At 38.6% G+C, this 16,628-nt stretch overlaps 2 protein-coding genes and 2 non-coding genes across 4 annotated transcripts; 1 reads left to right on the forward strand and 3 right to left on the reverse strand.

Annotated features, from left to right (window-relative positions):
- Positions 1 to 1,421: 1,421 nt before the first annotated feature.
- Positions 1,422 to 3,289, reverse strand: LOC128469806 (transcription factor HES-5-like). The gene is made up of 3 exons (XM_053451601.1): positions 3,153 to 3,289; positions 2,448 to 2,628; positions 1,422 to 2,072 (listed from the first exon to the last, which is right to left on the reverse strand). The coding sequence occupies exons 1-3, from the start codon at positions 3,216 to 3,218 to the stop codon at positions 1,816 to 1,818; spliced, it is 504 nt and encodes a 167-aa protein (XP_053307576.1). The 5' UTR covers positions 3,219 to 3,289; the 3' UTR covers positions 1,422 to 1,815.
- A 2,645-nt stretch (positions 3,290 to 5,934) lies between these two features.
- Positions 5,935 to 6,027, reverse strand: TRNAI-UAU (transfer RNA isoleucine (anticodon UAU)). The gene is given in 2 exon segments: positions 5,935 to 5,970; positions 5,990 to 6,027. It is a non-coding gene; the product is annotated as a tRNA-Ile (tRNA).
- Positions 6,028 to 6,595: 568 nt separating this feature from the next.
- TRNAI-UAU (transfer RNA isoleucine (anticodon UAU)) lies at positions 6,596 to 6,688 on the reverse strand. The gene is given in 2 exon segments: positions 6,596 to 6,631; positions 6,651 to 6,688. It is a non-coding gene; the product is annotated as a tRNA-Ile (tRNA).
- Positions 6,689 to 14,732: 8,044 nt separating this feature from the next.
- Positions 14,733 to 15,637, forward strand: LOC128469812 (transcription factor HES-5-like). The gene is made up of 3 exons (XM_053451606.1): positions 14,733 to 14,874; positions 15,003 to 15,177; positions 15,294 to 15,637. Exons 1-3 carry the CDS (start codon positions 14,806 to 14,808, stop codon positions 15,524 to 15,526), a joined length of 477 nt encoding a protein of 158 aa, XP_053307581.1. The 5' UTR covers positions 14,733 to 14,805; the 3' UTR covers positions 15,527 to 15,637.
- The last annotated feature ends 991 nt before the right edge of the window (positions 15,638 to 16,628 follow it).

Consider the following 16,628-nt stretch of genomic DNA (forward strand, 5'->3'; position numbering starts at 1 on the left):
ATCCACACACATACACCAATCCACTCTCACTGAATGCTTTCCTACCTTTCCTCTTTTCTCCTTACAGCTACTTTTCCTTCTCTTCGCTCCTCTTCTTCAGTTCTTCTGTCTTCTCTATCTTCTTCCGGGTCAGAGGGCACGGACAGCGGTGGGTGCGGCTTCAGTGTTGTGCGCCGGGATCTAACAACAAACCCCGGCGCACAACAGCTGTTGCCGCGCGGATCGCAAGGGAGCGGTATCGGAGGTCTTTAACAGACCTCCGGCTCCCTTGAGTGATTTTAAGCCGGGTTCAAGGAAAATCCTTGAACCGGCTTAAAATCACTCAAGGGAGCCGGTGGTCTGTTAAAGACCTCCGATACCGCTCCCTTGCAAGCCTGCTCCTCCAGCGGCGGACATTACTGTCCGTCTCTGGAGGGGTGCCGGGTGCCGGCAAGTTGGCACCCCCTGATGAGCGGCACCCGGTGCGGACCGCCCCCCCCGCCCCCCGCTAGGTACGCTACTGATAGAAAAACAGCACATTCTGTATCACAATTACAATGAGGGGGGAGAACAAAATGAACAATAACATTAGAACATTAATACACAACTTTAACAATGACACGAACAAGTATAAGACATTCCGGTACGGAAGGAGAAGACGACTCTGGTCTTGCAAGCTTACGATCTATACACAGCCGCTCTCCAGTGCTCTTGGGTATCATACGCGACATGACTCTGTAACGAGAGCATAAGGGCAGTCCCAGTGGATTTTTTATTTATTTATTGCTACATGTTTACAGTTTGACCTGATTGATCTGGATACGTAACCTCTTGTTCTGCCAACATTTAACCTCAAAAATAAAAAGCCCAGTTTGCCACAGACTACACACCATACCCATTGTACGGCGCTATGGAATATGATGGCGCTATATAAAACAATAAATAAATAATAATGTTCCATACCTACTGCCCAATTCAGTCTAACAGACACGCACTCAAAGTTAATCTATAGAAATCCCGTAGAAGGTGTTGTATATTCTGCACATTCCTCCTAGTGGCCATGGGTGGAATTACAGTGAGAAATGCACCCAGTGGCATGAATTATTTAAATCAGGGCAGATCCTTGGGCCAATTGCCCCAACCTGACTTCTGCATGTTGGTGCTGTTAAATGAAAGAATTATACTCAGAATAATAGTACGAGATTTGAAAAAAAATAAACGTTTCCAAGATTCAAAAAAGGCAATTTTATTTCTGAGACATAAGAAAGTTTCTAGTTTCTATATTAGGAAAGATGAAATCGGTGATTTCTATTACAGAACCAAACACGTTCCCTACTGTATACAGAATGATAACCATGAGTACTATATGACCATATAATGTACAGCACAGAGCATTGTGGCAGATAATGGCAGGGTACAGAATACAGTTTGGGTAACACGCGTGTTGTAAATCTGATCACGTTTATATCAAGTGCACCAAAAAATACAATGAATCTCCCCAAAATAACGGCTTTATTGGTGGGATGCACGTAAAGCCACAGGCTCCTCAAAACCATCACTAAAGAAATATTCTAAAATTATTTTATTTACCAGAATGAAAAGGGTTGCTCAGATCGTGGCAGACTTTCGAAGTCTCACAACATTGATTTATAATCGTTTCTTCATTATGAAGCAAATACCGAAGGGGTTAATCTTCCATCGGGGAAGTTACTGGAGACACAGTCTCTACGGGAAAGAGGGGGTCGCACTGATTGATAATCAGAACCCCCTCTTAATTAGACAGAATACTCATATCAATATGATATGCTTCAATATAACAAGGTCCTTTGGGATCTTCTACCAGGGTCTCCAGAGCGGCTTGGCGCTGGTGGGGAGCAGCTCTTGCTTCTGCTGGTTAGGAGAAGACATCAAGGTCCTCCTGGGGTGGCTCTGAACTCCACGAGGGGCTTCTGATTGGTGAAAGTGATGTAATAACTTAACTTGAGTTTCCGCCTTGATCTGATGAAAGGATAGGAAGGACACGGTCTCCCGAAGACATTTGGAGAATCCACGACTGTATTCTAAGCTGTCTCTTCTGAGAACTGGTTTGTTGTCTGTAAAGAAAATATATATTTGTTAAGGACAAAGCGCAGCATGGTTCCGTAACCTTCCGAGTGCCAGAGGGGGCCGCTACAGCTTCAAACCAAATGCACCCCTAAATTGAGCAATGCTCATAAATATTTCCTATTAACCCTTTCATTGATTCCCCAAATGTGGACAATGTATTATTTTCGAATGCTTTGACTGGAAAAGGAATTAGGAGATAAAATAAATAAATCCAACTTCAAATAATAGCCCAATATTTGATAAAATCTATACATTTGATAGCAGCCTTTTGCTTTGATAGTAGCATTTGAAGTTAGCGTGAACGAAATTAGCTGATAGTGATGGGAGTTTATTTTTTTTTATTTTTTTTTAAAGGCATTTACCATTTGGAAGGCAGGAGGTCTGTTGCCTGAGAAGCTTCACGGCTATTTCCAGAACGTCAGCCTTCTCTGGCTTGGAATCTGGTTGCAGAAGCTGGAATTCCTGCTCCAAGAGTCTCCTGAGCTGATTAATGCTGAAATTAATGCGATCCCTCCGCATCTTCTCCACCATTGGTTTCCGTATCTGTAGAAAACAAGTTATTTGAAAATTATAACTAAAATAAAAGTGTTTCCAACTTTTTTTTCTTAAAAAAAAATCAAAAATATGAATATTTTTAAAAACGTTAACTTTAAAATTGTATATATATTTATTTGTATTATTTTTTTTTTTTCCTTTGTAAACATGGCATATAATAACTGTTTGACCCATCTAGTCTGCCCGTTTATTACTGCTGTAAAAAAAACTAAAACTTTATGTTGTCCTTGTCTTATATTCACAATATCATTATGCCTATTATTAACCTCTACCACTTCTGTTGGAAGGCAGTGCCACTTATCTACCTCCCTCTCAGTGAACTTCTCCCTGAGCAGTGTCCAGAGCTGATGGACAAAGCGAAAAATGCCAAAAAAAGCGGTTTTCATTTACCTTTTTTTAAATAACTTTAAATATTATTTTTTTAAAAAACTCAGCGACACGCTACATATATATTAAAAAATAAATAAAAAATACATAAAAACATTGCGTTACAGTCACAGTGGGACTCTTACCCGATGTTTTTCTTTGATCCTGATCTTTTCTCCGGAGGTGAGAATGGAAGCGCCGTTGACGGCCATGTTCAAAGACTTCTCAATGTAACCAAACAGGAGACTGTGCTGCCCGGGGTATATATATATATATATAGGGCTCGATCTGCATCTCAAAGCCTGCGCGGCTGGCTGGCTGAGAGTTTCCCACAGTACGCAGCCAATCAGAGCGCCTGCCGTCGGCAACAGTCACTTTCATTCATACTTGTGAATTTGGCTCCTGTTGCCAGAAGAATGGACTCCCCGGCCAGATGTCAGGAGTGTGTGCCGTACAAAGGACAGAGGCTTACACACATGGCTAGGCAGCCCGGACCTGGGAAAGTCCCACCCACAATGCCACCGACCCCCCCCCGCCGCCTGGGGCAGAACTGTCACCCCACCACGCACCGTTTAGTATGCCCCCGGGGAAGACATTGAAGAGTGCCGCTGTTACTGTAATTTAAGTCGGGTTAAGTGCCGGGTATGAATGCGATGGAGTCACTTAAAGATCAGAGTGATGGGAGTGATGGCGTTGGGTAAATGATAATGGTTTCTATCGGTGAGACTGTACAGACTCAAACCTTAATCAGTCGTTGGTCTCGTCTTAGATTCAGGAGTCATGTCTATCCCATTCATGTTTAAATTATTAGCCTCTGCCACATCTGCTGGAAGGCTGCTCCACTTATCTACTACCCTCTCAGTAAAGTAAGCAGATACATCATATTGTAACATGAGCCGCACCGACGCATGGATGATATACACGCATTAGACTCAAAATGATCCTTATTTTGTTGCGGCCCCTCTCTGTAGCGTGTGGACTGCAGTAGACACAGTAGTCATTTTGCGAGGCACCGTGACCTATGACCCCTGGCCTTATTGTGTTTAATCACAGGCCGGCCGGTGGACACCATCCCCAAACAGCATGAGGCAAGTGTGTGTCTGCCCAAGGCTACAGTCTGCCGGGAAAAAAGAGACTTGTGTGACTGGACTATCGAGCCGTGCAAAGGTCTCTTACAGTAAAATTACGGCCGCGGGGGGTCACCGGTTCATCTCGCCCGCGCCCGCCTAATGTTTTTGGAAACTGTATTTAAATCATTAGAGCAAGTTGAGAACCAGAAAGACCGGAATCGGATTAGCAACAAAAAAAAATACATTTAATTATCTTCATGATGTCATTTTGCCTAAAGTCTTTCAGTTTTTTATTTAAAAAGGCTGTACAATTTTTGTTAAAAAAAAAATTTCAAAATAAATATTTGCATAGTATACCCATTTTACAGCGGAATACGATGTTGCTATATAAAACAATAAATAAATAAAATAAATAATAATAATAATAAAAACAAGTGAGTCCTAAAAAAAAAAAGCTCCGTAGTTAACTAATTCATTCAGAAAAGTTAGCTTGAGATAAAATAATTTTTTTACTTTTTTAACCCATTCTTCAAGTGGGTTTGTCATAAATAATAAACATACCCGTGTTTCCCCCGTTCTGTTGGTAGGCGTAACAATCCCTGGGGTTTATTCACTAAAGGGAGAGCCGGGTTTCGGCTCCTTGACTTGGGTATTAGTTATGAAGGCCCATCACTGGCAGGTTTCTCCGTCAAGAAGGCTAAGTTGGCCCTGTACCATGTGTAATTCAATGGATAAAGCTATCTAGCAGGTTGAACTATACATTATACAGGGCCAGCCAAGCTCGCCATGCCTGCAGGAGCTCGCTGGGGATGGACCTTCATAACATAAAGTCAAGGAGCTGCAAGACGCTCTCCTGATATCCCTCTCTTTAGTGAATAGACCCCTCAGGCTTGGAGGACTCTCTTTATGTAATTGTTTCTTGTTCCGCCGTATGTGTTTGTTTGTTATTTCACTTTTTGTATATTATCGCAGCGCGTTGGAGTTTGTTTTTGAGGAGCAAATCCGTTACACAAACTTGTAACAGAATCAGAGGCTTTCAAGACACACAAGTCATCTTCAAGATAACATCAGGGAGAGCTCGACAATCGATTTACACAACAATGGAACCCGGGGATTTCTACTTTCCCACAACCATCAGTTCATTGTAGTCCTAGAGGTCGGACAATGGGTGATGATTTAATTACCGAAACACTCCATTAACTGGGAATGGCTTTGAGATTACGTGTCCTCAGCTGATGGCCAAAGAAGGTCAAACTGTCTTTAAAGTAAGGGTGTGTTTAACCCTTTAGGAGATAGAGAGGGTGATCATTGTAGCCCAAAAGGTTTGGACCAACAAGCAGGGCTAAATTTCATGCGGAAATCAGCGCATATGTGGCTTTTTCTGATTTATGCAGATTATAATATTCTTTGCTTTATTTTGTAGGATTTATTGATGATGTTTCAAAAGAGCGATACGGGGCTAGGGTTGAATTTTTTTTTTCCTTGGCTGATCCACTTACATTCACTTTTAAAAATGGTTCGAATATTCCTCATATAGCATTTTATCAGATTTCTGGGATATGGAGCTCTTGATTTTTTTAAAATTTAGTATGCAAATTAGAAATTTGTAAATTTCTATTTTTAAGTTGAGTTTACAGCATTAAAGAAATTGAGTCTCTTTAAAATCAAATTTCTTCAATACTATGCGTGGTTCCTGGATTATACTTTAGACCTCAGTATCCTGGATGTTTACATTAAGTTGAGCCATCTCGGTTAACCATTGGAGGCATTGTTTACACTGCATGTCCGTGATTTTTTTCCCCCTAAAACTACTTTAATTCCAAGTAATTTCTTACAGATTGGCTTAGTTTAAAACATCTGCTCCAGGTGAGGCTCGAACTCACAACCTCGGCATCGCTCACAAGCTACTGTCATATAAGTACCGCGCGCTAACCGATTGCGCCACTGGAGCATGCAATGCGAGCCGCGCAGGGTGGTTTTTGGATGAAAACACTGATCACGACTGGCGGAATATTTTTTATTTTAGATTTTAAAGAACATAGTTTGATCAATTCATACGTGGCAAATGAGAGCTTTTTATCACAGTTAACAGTCATTTTTAACCAGAAAATAGTGAACATAGGAAATTTTTCTTGGAGGGTCCAAACCACTAGCCAAAATCCCTTTAACTGCTATTAATATTCCTTGATTAATAAAAATTTGGAGAAACTTTTGCTATGGCCACTCTTGGGATGCTGGGTGGCTATTTGTGTGTTTGCTTGGAAGTGACTGGGGGTTCATTCATGGAAAATAGTTTATAAAGTCTAAAATGTTATCAGATTATGGGATATTGGGTTTTCCGTAAAATACATGAAAAAATAAAATACACTCATAGGAAAAGCAAGTAACATAGGTGTATGGAAGGAGCCTTTTTAATTGACAATCATACATCATAAATTGCTTTACTATGCAGATTTTTATTATTGTGTAGGTTGATAGATAACATTGTCTAGCAGGAAACATACAATAGTCAAAAGCTATGCTCCAGGTGAGGATCGAACTCACAACCTCGGCATCGCTCACAAGTTACTGTCTTATAAGTACCGCGCGCTAACCGATTGCGCCACTGGAGCGAGTGGTACTGTGTGTTTTGTTGAATGTTTTTGTGGAATGTTTTTGCGGAATGTTTTAATCAATTAATTAAATTATACACATTCTGATCTGCACTTAACCTGGTGCAATGCATACAAACATTTGTATACACTTATTATATATCACATATCTGTCATATAGGTGAAATGCGAAGCTGAGCAATCTCTAGATTGTAAGCTTGTGAGCCGAGCCCTCTTTACCGAATGCATCGAAGGCTTGTCTTTCAATTCTAGTTTTGTCTGACGCTTTGAATGCATGGACTGTAAGAAGTGCTGTGGAGATTATTATTATAATTATTATTATTGTTCAATAGCCTCCAAAACATGCTATACACCTCCTAATGCGATAGATAGATAGATAGATAGATAGATAGATAGAGATAGATAGATAGAGAGAGAGATAGAGAGAGAGAGAGAGAGAGAGAGAGAGAGAGAGATAGATAGATAGATAGATAGATAGATAGAGATAGAGAGAGAGAGAGAGAGAGAGAGAGATAGATAGATAGATAGATAGATAGATAGATAGATAGATAGATGGATAGATAGATAGATAGATAGATAGATAGAGATAGATAGATAGATAGATAGAGAGAGAGATAGAGAGAGAGAGAGAGAGAGAGAGAGAGAGAGAGAGATAGATAGATAGATAGATAGATAGATAGATAGATAGATAGATAGAGATAGAGAGAGAGAGAGAGAGAGAGAGAGATAGATAGATAGATAGATAGATAGATAGATGGATAGATAGATAGATAGATAGATAGATAGATAGATAGATAGATAGATAGAGATAGATAGATAGATAGATAGATAGAGAGAGAGATAGAGAGAGAGAGAGAGAGAGAGAGAGATAGATAGATAGATAGATAGATAGATAGATAGATAGATAGATAGATAGATAGATAGATAGATAGATAGAGATAGAGAGAGAGAGAGAGAGAGAGAGAGAGATAGATAGATAGATAGATAGATAGATAGATAGATAGATAGATAGATAGAGAGAGATAGATAGATAGATAGATAGATAGATGTTGAAACCCCTGAATACGTCTTATTGTTCTATACTGGCTACGTCTTACGGTCCCGTCAAAGGCAACAGTTGCTCGCTGTGTGCATTGTTGTGAATGAGCTAATTATCCTTGTCAATAGACCGCTTGAAGACTTTCCCGCCATCTCTTTAAGTACCGCAGAGACATCTATCTATTCCAGGCTCAATGGGCCTGTCGGCTTTTGGCGCCAACTTCTTTAGTGTGTGGTCTACTTGGTGATGAAGCAAAGAGATAAATCTTTTATACACTCCCCCACAAACACAAAGGTGCCTATCATCCCAGCTTGTGATGAGAAGGTTATGAGCAGAACCTTCCACCAAACCATCGGAATAATTGGCAAAAGACCTCTCAATGAAGCCACATTTAGCTTCTTGTCTTCTGCATTTTCCGCGGGCTTCTGTCTATAATCCACTCCATCAACGCATGAAGTTCTGAGTCTTCTGCTTCTTGGTGTTTCCCACACTTGTCTACCAATTGTCGACTTCAGCCAACAATAGAAGTTTCAATTACTCCCGGGGTAAATTGACTGTGAATGACCTTGAATAACGGATGAACAGGTGGAGGGCGAGTGAGACAAAGCTGACGCTCTGCTAGTGGAAACTTGAACGGTGTTAACTCTTTACAAGGAACACACACACAGACTAATCTTTGGAACGAGAGACATTCCAGGGCCACATGGCTGAGCCCTCCTGAGAAAAAATAAAACATAAAAAAAAGGGGACACACTTCAAGGCGGGAAAAAGATCAAAAGACAGGAAATATAAATCTATTCAGCTGATGCTTCTTTTTCCCTTGAGCTTCCGAAAAAAACGAGCGCTGGGTTTGTTGGGATTTCACTCAGATTGCTTGTTTTACCGTGAAATCGCGGCAATCTGGGAAATAAAAAGGGGATTCTTTAAAATGCTAATAAACCCGGAGTGTATTCGAGAAAAAAGATGTGCAAAAGATTTCTCGGTGGGGATTGCTGTGGAATGCTGTGATTTTTTTTAATCAGAATAAAAATAATTAAATCTCATTGCAGTGGGGTGGGAGGGCTAAAAAGGGTATTCAGTCCAGAAAAAAATATGCAACATTAATGCGTAGGGTGTATAAGAAAAGGTGGTTATATAGATTACATTTCTAGTGTGTGCACATTGGGTCACAGTAATAATAATAATAATAATAATAATAAAAATAAGTATTATTATTTATAAATTATTATTATTTATAAATTATTATTATTATTTATATTTATTATTATTTATATTTATTATTATTATTATTATTTATATTCGTATTTATAATTTATTATTATTATGTATCATTTATTATTATTATTTTTATTCGTATGTATAATTTATTATTATTATGTATCATTTATTATTATTATTTATATGTATTATTATTATTATTATAATTTATAATTTATAATAATAATAATAATTATTATTATTATTATTATTATTATTATTATTATTAAATATTGCTTGAAAGATGGGAGACAGATTACTATTTTCAAATTACTAGTTTTTAATTTTTTTCTCTTTGGTTCTTAGTTTCCAGCTCAATGTTCTGATGATTTGAAGAACTTTGGCTATGTTGGCTTCACATCAGAATGAGTATTGTGCCTGGGTTAAAAAGCAGGGCTAGGGTCATTGGATTGTTTCCTCTGAAGATTGAATCACATGAAAGAACTTTTGAGAAGCTTGGTCAGTTGCTATAACAACAACCTATCAGTGTCTTTTTGTTTGTGTCACATGACAATTAAGTGTTCCCAGCTAAAATTATGTACGGCACCAAATCTTACACAATTAAACAATATTCCCAAGAGGGGCTTGGGCATTGAACTGTACTGGGAATAATACTTTTAATGCTGTATTTATTTACAAAGAGTCATAAAGGCGGCAGAGTAATTAAATAAATTAATATATATTATTATGAGACTATACTTTTTTGACCATTACTTAAGCACAATGACCTTCTTAATTATTATTATTATTATTTATTGTTTTATATAGTGCCATCATATTCCGTAGCGCTGTACATTGGTTAAATAGGACCTAACAAGTAGTATAGAACATAACGATTTGACTTGACAATTTTGACAATATACTTACAAAAATAAATGACAAATACTTCTAAAAAATTTTAACTGGAAGAATAATTGTAATTTGTAAATAATCCATAATGCAAAGTTCAAGGTGGGTTTTTATTCTTGCAGAATATATTAGAATATTAGTACCTGTGGCATTATCATATATAAAATAACATATATACATTTACATATGACATATCTCATACATTATCTTTATGGCCTATAGTTTAAAAAATAGAAATATTTGGTGTTTTTTTTGTGATATTTGTAAATTTCCCTTCTATTTCTGCTGAATCTGTGAGTCCCGGATCTGAAGAAGTTTCCCACAGTTGACGACCAAGCGAATAACTGTTGCAAAACAATACAGAGGGCTTCAATTACTGAATGGTAAATTAACCGGGGAACTGCCTTAGTATAACAGCCCTCTGTTAAGAAGCAGGTGGAGTGCGGAAAGACAATAGATAATGATACATTAGATTCTGGGAAAGACTCGTGTAGTCAAAAGACACGTGCTCCGTGCGTCTGACGGGAGAAGGATCAAATGTTTCGGTTAAAGGGGAAAATATGTATGATAGGCTGTGAAAATGTGGAGGGTGTTGGATAACTGCCATTATCTATTAACTTCTCTTTAATAGGGGAAGCTTGTTCGCATACAGACACAAAAAAATGTGAGCTTTGGTAAAAATGATCCACTATACAGTATATTAGAGGAAAAGAAGAACTGCTGGTAAAAAATAATAAAATATATATATATATATATATATATATAAATATATATATATATATATATGATTGATATATATATCTATATATCATATATATCATATATATGTATATCTATATATATATATATATCATATATATATATATAATATATATATAAATCAGAGTTTGAAAATTAATGTGACTGACAATTTTATAAATTTTTTATTTAACAATTAATTTTCAAAACTGGCACAGAAGACAGGAAAAAAAGGAATAGGAGTTTTCTAGACAACATCTGAATATTGAGTTCCTCTAGAAAGAGCCAACCTTTATTCCTTTCAGGCTTTCGGGGCCTTCATCTAAATAAGAAACCTCCAAGACCTTTAAGGCGTGTGTAACTTTAGATCTTTTTTTTCTAGGTTGGCCAAATAAAGTTACCATCTTTGAGAAAAGACTCAAGGATGAAATGTGAAGTTAAGACAATGTTGTCAGAATTATATAGAGAGATAAAAATAATAATATTGAGATGGTTGGGAACAGAGAGAAACTTTCTGCTGCCTTCTTTAAAAAACCTTGCGAATTCTTAGGGTCTGAGATCATCGAAACTCAACGTGAATGAAGCCGGGAAGACACAATGAAGATGGAGGACAAAGTAGTATTTGAGCTGAACACACAGAGAGGCCACAACGTGCTGCTAATGAGGTATATGAAATGGCACACTTCCTTTGTTCTTCGGTTGAAAGCCTTCAATGGACCAGCAGTGTGGGAAAGTCCAGCCAACCCAGACTCACATCCACCACTGTATGACCAGCGGCGGTCCCAGCAGACCAGCACCTGCCCGAAACTCTATCCCCTCAACGACAAACTTCTTAAGTAACTAAATATTTGGTCGTTAAAAACCACCGAAGGTCAGGTGGTGCTTTTCTCAAAGTACGCTCATACATTTGAGATGAAATTTCAGCCAATTAAGACCAGAGGCCATTGTCTCCTACTTTAGTAGGACAACTGTTAGTCTGTAACGGATAGAACAGCTGCAGATCCTAGCTGGACGATATTAAAGTGACAAGTAATGGATGTGGGAAAACAGGCCTAGGACATATTTATTTTTGATGGCACATGAACGGAGAAAAAAAAAATACCGGTTTTACTTGAGCTTCTGAAAAACGTTATAGCAAAAAGTGATAACTGATAATGAAACCACCATTTTTTTAATTAGATTTTTTTTAAATGTTGCACCTTTTTTAAAACTTTTAGTTGTTTTGTAGGATTATATTGTCAGTCAGCTGCATGTTAGCCATTAGCTCTGTTATCTTGGCCAAATCTGCTAGACAAACATCCTTCCTTATCATACTGCCTGGGATAAACACAAGAATGACTCAGTCTTAATCACCCAACTGGACTCTTTCATTGACTAATGAAAGTCGATGGAGGAACGGACTTCATTAGCATTGCCATAAAGCATCAGCTCAGTGTGGGAAATCACTCAAACTATCACATGACTCAACAATGGCGGCCTCCGGGTCTGCAGATAAAAAGCGTTTATTGGAACAAAATGAGATAAAACCAGGTGTTCTATATATGTTTTCCTTACTTTAAAGCTTTTTTTGTGGTACTATCCTCTTAGTTAACCATTAAATGCATCACTTGTATATTGTATATTTTTCTGGAATAAAACTTGATTTGGCTCATAATTTTTTATTAGGACTTTTGATATTTATTTGTTGGAATTCTGTTTTTCCCCTCTGACATTTAAAGAAGATAATTATTGTTCTGGCGGTCCTTGCCAGTCAGTCGCCCGCTGTCTGGAGGTTTAATGAACTCATAGTTGGAAATACCTTTATTATTCATGGCGCTCCAAAAACATTCATGGTTTGGAGCATAAAAAGTTGGATCAGAGAATTGTTTAATATCCATTAAAGCTGTGTGCCTCGCTCTCTGAAAAGTAATATTGTCTGCATGTTGGACAATGGTGCTTTTTAATAGAATGGCCTTTCTTAGTGCGCTCTGTGCCAAAAAAAAAAGATGTTCAATGGGACTCTTTTCAGCCACTGACCGTCAATGGAAATCACATCAGGAATTCCAGTCCTGTGAGAATGATATCAGACCACCCTGATTATTCCTGCTAACAACGTATAATGATGAGAACTTCACATGAAACGGCCATTCTCAGCTCCGTACAATCAAAGGATGGTCAGGGGTATGACGTAAAGCAGAAGGCAAGTAACACGCTGAACCTGCAGCGAGTTTTAAGAATGGGTGATCTAGAATAGAAACGTTTCATTTGCCCTGGTCATTGGTCTCACCTTGGGTTAAGGAGCCATCTATATGCCTATGTGTTTTTAAAATTCCCTCACTGTATAAGCCTCTAACACTTCTGCTGGGATGCCGCTCCACTTATCTATCACCCTCTCAGTAAAGCCAAACCTCCCTAGCCTCTGACTATCTAGTTTTAGACCATGACCTATTGTTCTGACATTTGAAATAAATGTCCCTCTTGTACGTTGTCTCCTGTCATTACACTTGGTTTTGGACAGCCATGCACTTTTATGAAGGCTTCTGTTCCACGCTTGTTCATTAATGTAATTTGCCCTGGATTAACAGTATTATTATAATCCGTATTATCAGTAAAATGTATTCTAACAAACACATGTATCGCTAGCTGGATTCCAGAGGGTTAAAATGTGGCATCAAATCAACTGTCAAATTTTAGCCTGAAAATAAGCCCTGGTTTCAGGTGTAAAGATCTTTTTGATATGGAAATGATGGAGATCAGGGTAGGAAAAAAGGGACTTGGGGGCCAAAGAGGGACTGCCCTTAAAAAAGTTTTCCTTTACGGTTGGTAAGAAGTTCAGTATGGCAGCCAGGGGCTGAATCTGCCACATGCCATTGAAATGTACTTTTCTCAAGTCATTGATCCTGGTCACTGGTTCAGTTGGGTTGGTCTTTCCCACATTGTGGTTTGGTTTTTTTGCTTAAGTAGGTATTGTGTGGCCCTTCCTCCAACTGTTCTTTTGTTCCGTCGCATAGTTTCGTAAGACACACTTCTTTTGTACTTTCATCCCCTCCTTAACTGTGGGAAACTTCAACAAACCCATTGAGTCCACATTTGCATTGTGATGACACACAGAACAGTGTCTACGACTTGGTTAATTAGAAGTGGCCTTCACTTTTTGTACTTTCTGGAATAAAGATTTCAAATTCTGTGTTTTTATGTAATATACGTAAATTAGACGTTTTCTAGAACCATTTTCATTACCACGGTACTCATTACGTTCGACATTCTATAATGAAGTCATAATGATGGTCTTTGTGTGTTGGGGTTAACTAAAAACTAAAGCAAAACCAGCGTACGTTTTCCATAACTTCTTACCATTGATGTTAAATTCCAAAACTAAGAAGAAGTCAAGAAATTACCCCATATGCTAATTTCACAAGTTTCTTTCCCAGCATCCTATGAGACATGTTTCATTCTCATTTAGTGGAAACATCTAAAATTCTTTTTTTTGTTGTTTATTTATAGTGTTCTAACCTGTTTCTCTAAGACGAGGACCGATTAAGGTTTTAGTCTTGGGCCAAATGGTTCTTTTCTGAAGTCAAATTCTATGTTTTAATGTTACCCAATAGAACTTAGTCACAAATTAGCCACAAAACAATTCAATTCCCAATTCACCGAATATCGTTTAAGTTATTGGAAAAGACGCACAGTAAGGGGTCATTGATGGTGGGGATGTCAGCTGTAGGTTAGGAAATATTATGACCTCAATTATTAGGAGCAAATGTGTTCAAATATTATATTATATAAAAAACATATTTTGGGTGTAAAATTTAATATTTTTAAGAGACGATTCCATGTTAGATAAAATCATCATGATGCTGATGGAAGAGACTGCAAAATTGTCATCACCTTCTGTAAAGTGTTTTATCTGTCAAGGGATGTCGTCATGTTTCTTAAAAGCCTGTTATTAAAGATCTTTCCCACACTTCAGCTTCAGGCTCCAGATTACCCCCTGCTTCCCCTGCATTCACCGCACCAGATGCCCCCCTCTTAATAGGACACACTTCTATTGTCCCTGCAGGCGCTGTGATTGGCTGCTGAGTGTGGGAACCTGTGCACAGCCTGATCCTCACACATCATTATGCAGAGAGAGGAGTATATAGAGGGCAGTGTCTGCCTCACCAGCAGCATATCACTGGGATCAGAGACCAGACAGGACAGCCAGCAAAACAGCTCACTCACTCACTCACTCACTCACACTCACTGACTGCGCAGGATGGCTCCTTCTAACACTAGCATGGTGCAGACTGCTGCCAATGAGCTCAGCTCACAGGGACTGAGGAAGGTAAGTTCTGCTCTCTGTAATGCTGCTCGCTTCAATGTCTTTTGGCTTTTTAGCCTGTGATAGCAAACACTGACACTCTGTTATAATGAATCTGGGGATCTCATGCATTTTTCTGCTTCTCTCTCCAGCTGAGAAAGCCAGTGATTGAGAAGATGAGGAGAGATCGCATTAACAGCAGCATTGAACAGCTCAGGACTTTACTGGAGAAAGAGTTTCACAAACATCAACTTCCATCCAAACCAGAGAAAGCAGATATTCTGGAGATGACAGTGACCATCCTGCAGCAGCACCTGGCTGGGAAATGTAAGTGTCCTGATCTGTGTATCTTCTTCCTCTAGAAAGCTCATCACCTGCTACAAAGATCCAAGTGCAAACCCGAACCCCAAATCTAACTGTCTGCCTCTTTTCCTCACTTTTAGCTGCTCCATCATCCAGCCAGAGCTACAGAGAAGGTTACTCCAGATGCCTCCAGGAGTCTGAGCGCTTCTTCTCCCTGAACAAACAGACAGAGGTCCAGGTGAAGCTTCTGCAGAACATCCATGGTGGACAAGCTGTGGCAGAGAGGGGCTTCACTTCTGGGTTATCTTTCTACCAGAACCCAAACAAACAAATGGCTACAGAGACCACCAAAGCCATCTGGAGACCCTGGTAGTCACTCTCTGGGATTTATTGGACTGGAACTTACAATTCCTGTTATTATGTATCTACTCACATGCCAGAGGCCTGTGCTGGCCGTTGACAAAGCGAATGCCCTGTTGATTGCTGGGATGACCTGTCTGCCATTTGCATGTGAAACTTAGTAGTTGCATGTCCTATGGGCTGGCGTGATTCTGATGGAGGAGCAGCCTGGCTCTGCCCGTTGAAAATGATTTATCATATGATAGTAGAGTAAGCATGTTTGAAATGCAATTAGCCATATATGTTTTATGTTAAAACAAGATCGCAGCCCATGCGTTATAGGGATACCAGGGCCTTGTATGAAATGAAGGCTGCCATGATATCAGGGCTCTACTAATCTGTTCATGTCAATGGCAGAATGATAGCTGTCAGAACAGTGGGGCATCTGGAACCTTCCATGAAGGGAATGCACCGAATGTATGGTATATGTTACTATGCGCTTGGTATATTATACTAAAAACTTCACAAGAGTGAAATATTGACCTTTGTTGTATATTACAACCACCGTATTCTCAGTGAGGATTATTAATGCGAATCAATTCATTATATGGATATGTATAGAGTATCATGGATTATTGCATGATTATTGGGGAAAGATTCACATGTGATTGACATGTGATTCTGATATTTTTTGTATGTCTCCATTATATGGATAATAGATAATATGTAATATGTATTTTACATTGTCTGTAATAATCAGTAGAATTTGCAATATTTGCAAGTTTATAATGCTATTCTGTGGAATGGAATGTATTCATAATTGTGAATTTCATGTTTGTTTCTTAACAATAAAATTATTCAAATAAACTCACAGCTTTGTTTCTGTGTGATATAAATGAAAGGTGCTCATACACTATATAGCAATCATTATAAAGTCTCTTTTAGGGTCTACGGCACTAAATAATAACACATTTCTATTCATTCTTCATGCGTTGCTGGGTCATCTGGCATAAAAGGGGTTAAATCCACCCAGCTACAGAGCTACAAATGTTACTGTGATATAAGTTCCTTGGCGTAACCATACACTGGAGAAGAGTGGGCATCCTTTGGCACTCTCACTACTGTCAATCTGTCCT

The sequence above is a fragment of the Spea bombifrons genome, chromosome 12 (assembly GCF_027358695.1).
Source record: "Spea bombifrons isolate aSpeBom1 chromosome 12, aSpeBom1.2.pri, whole genome shotgun sequence".
In the NCBI taxonomy this organism is placed as follows: Eukaryota; Metazoa; Chordata; class Amphibia; order Anura; family Pelobatidae; genus Spea; species Spea bombifrons.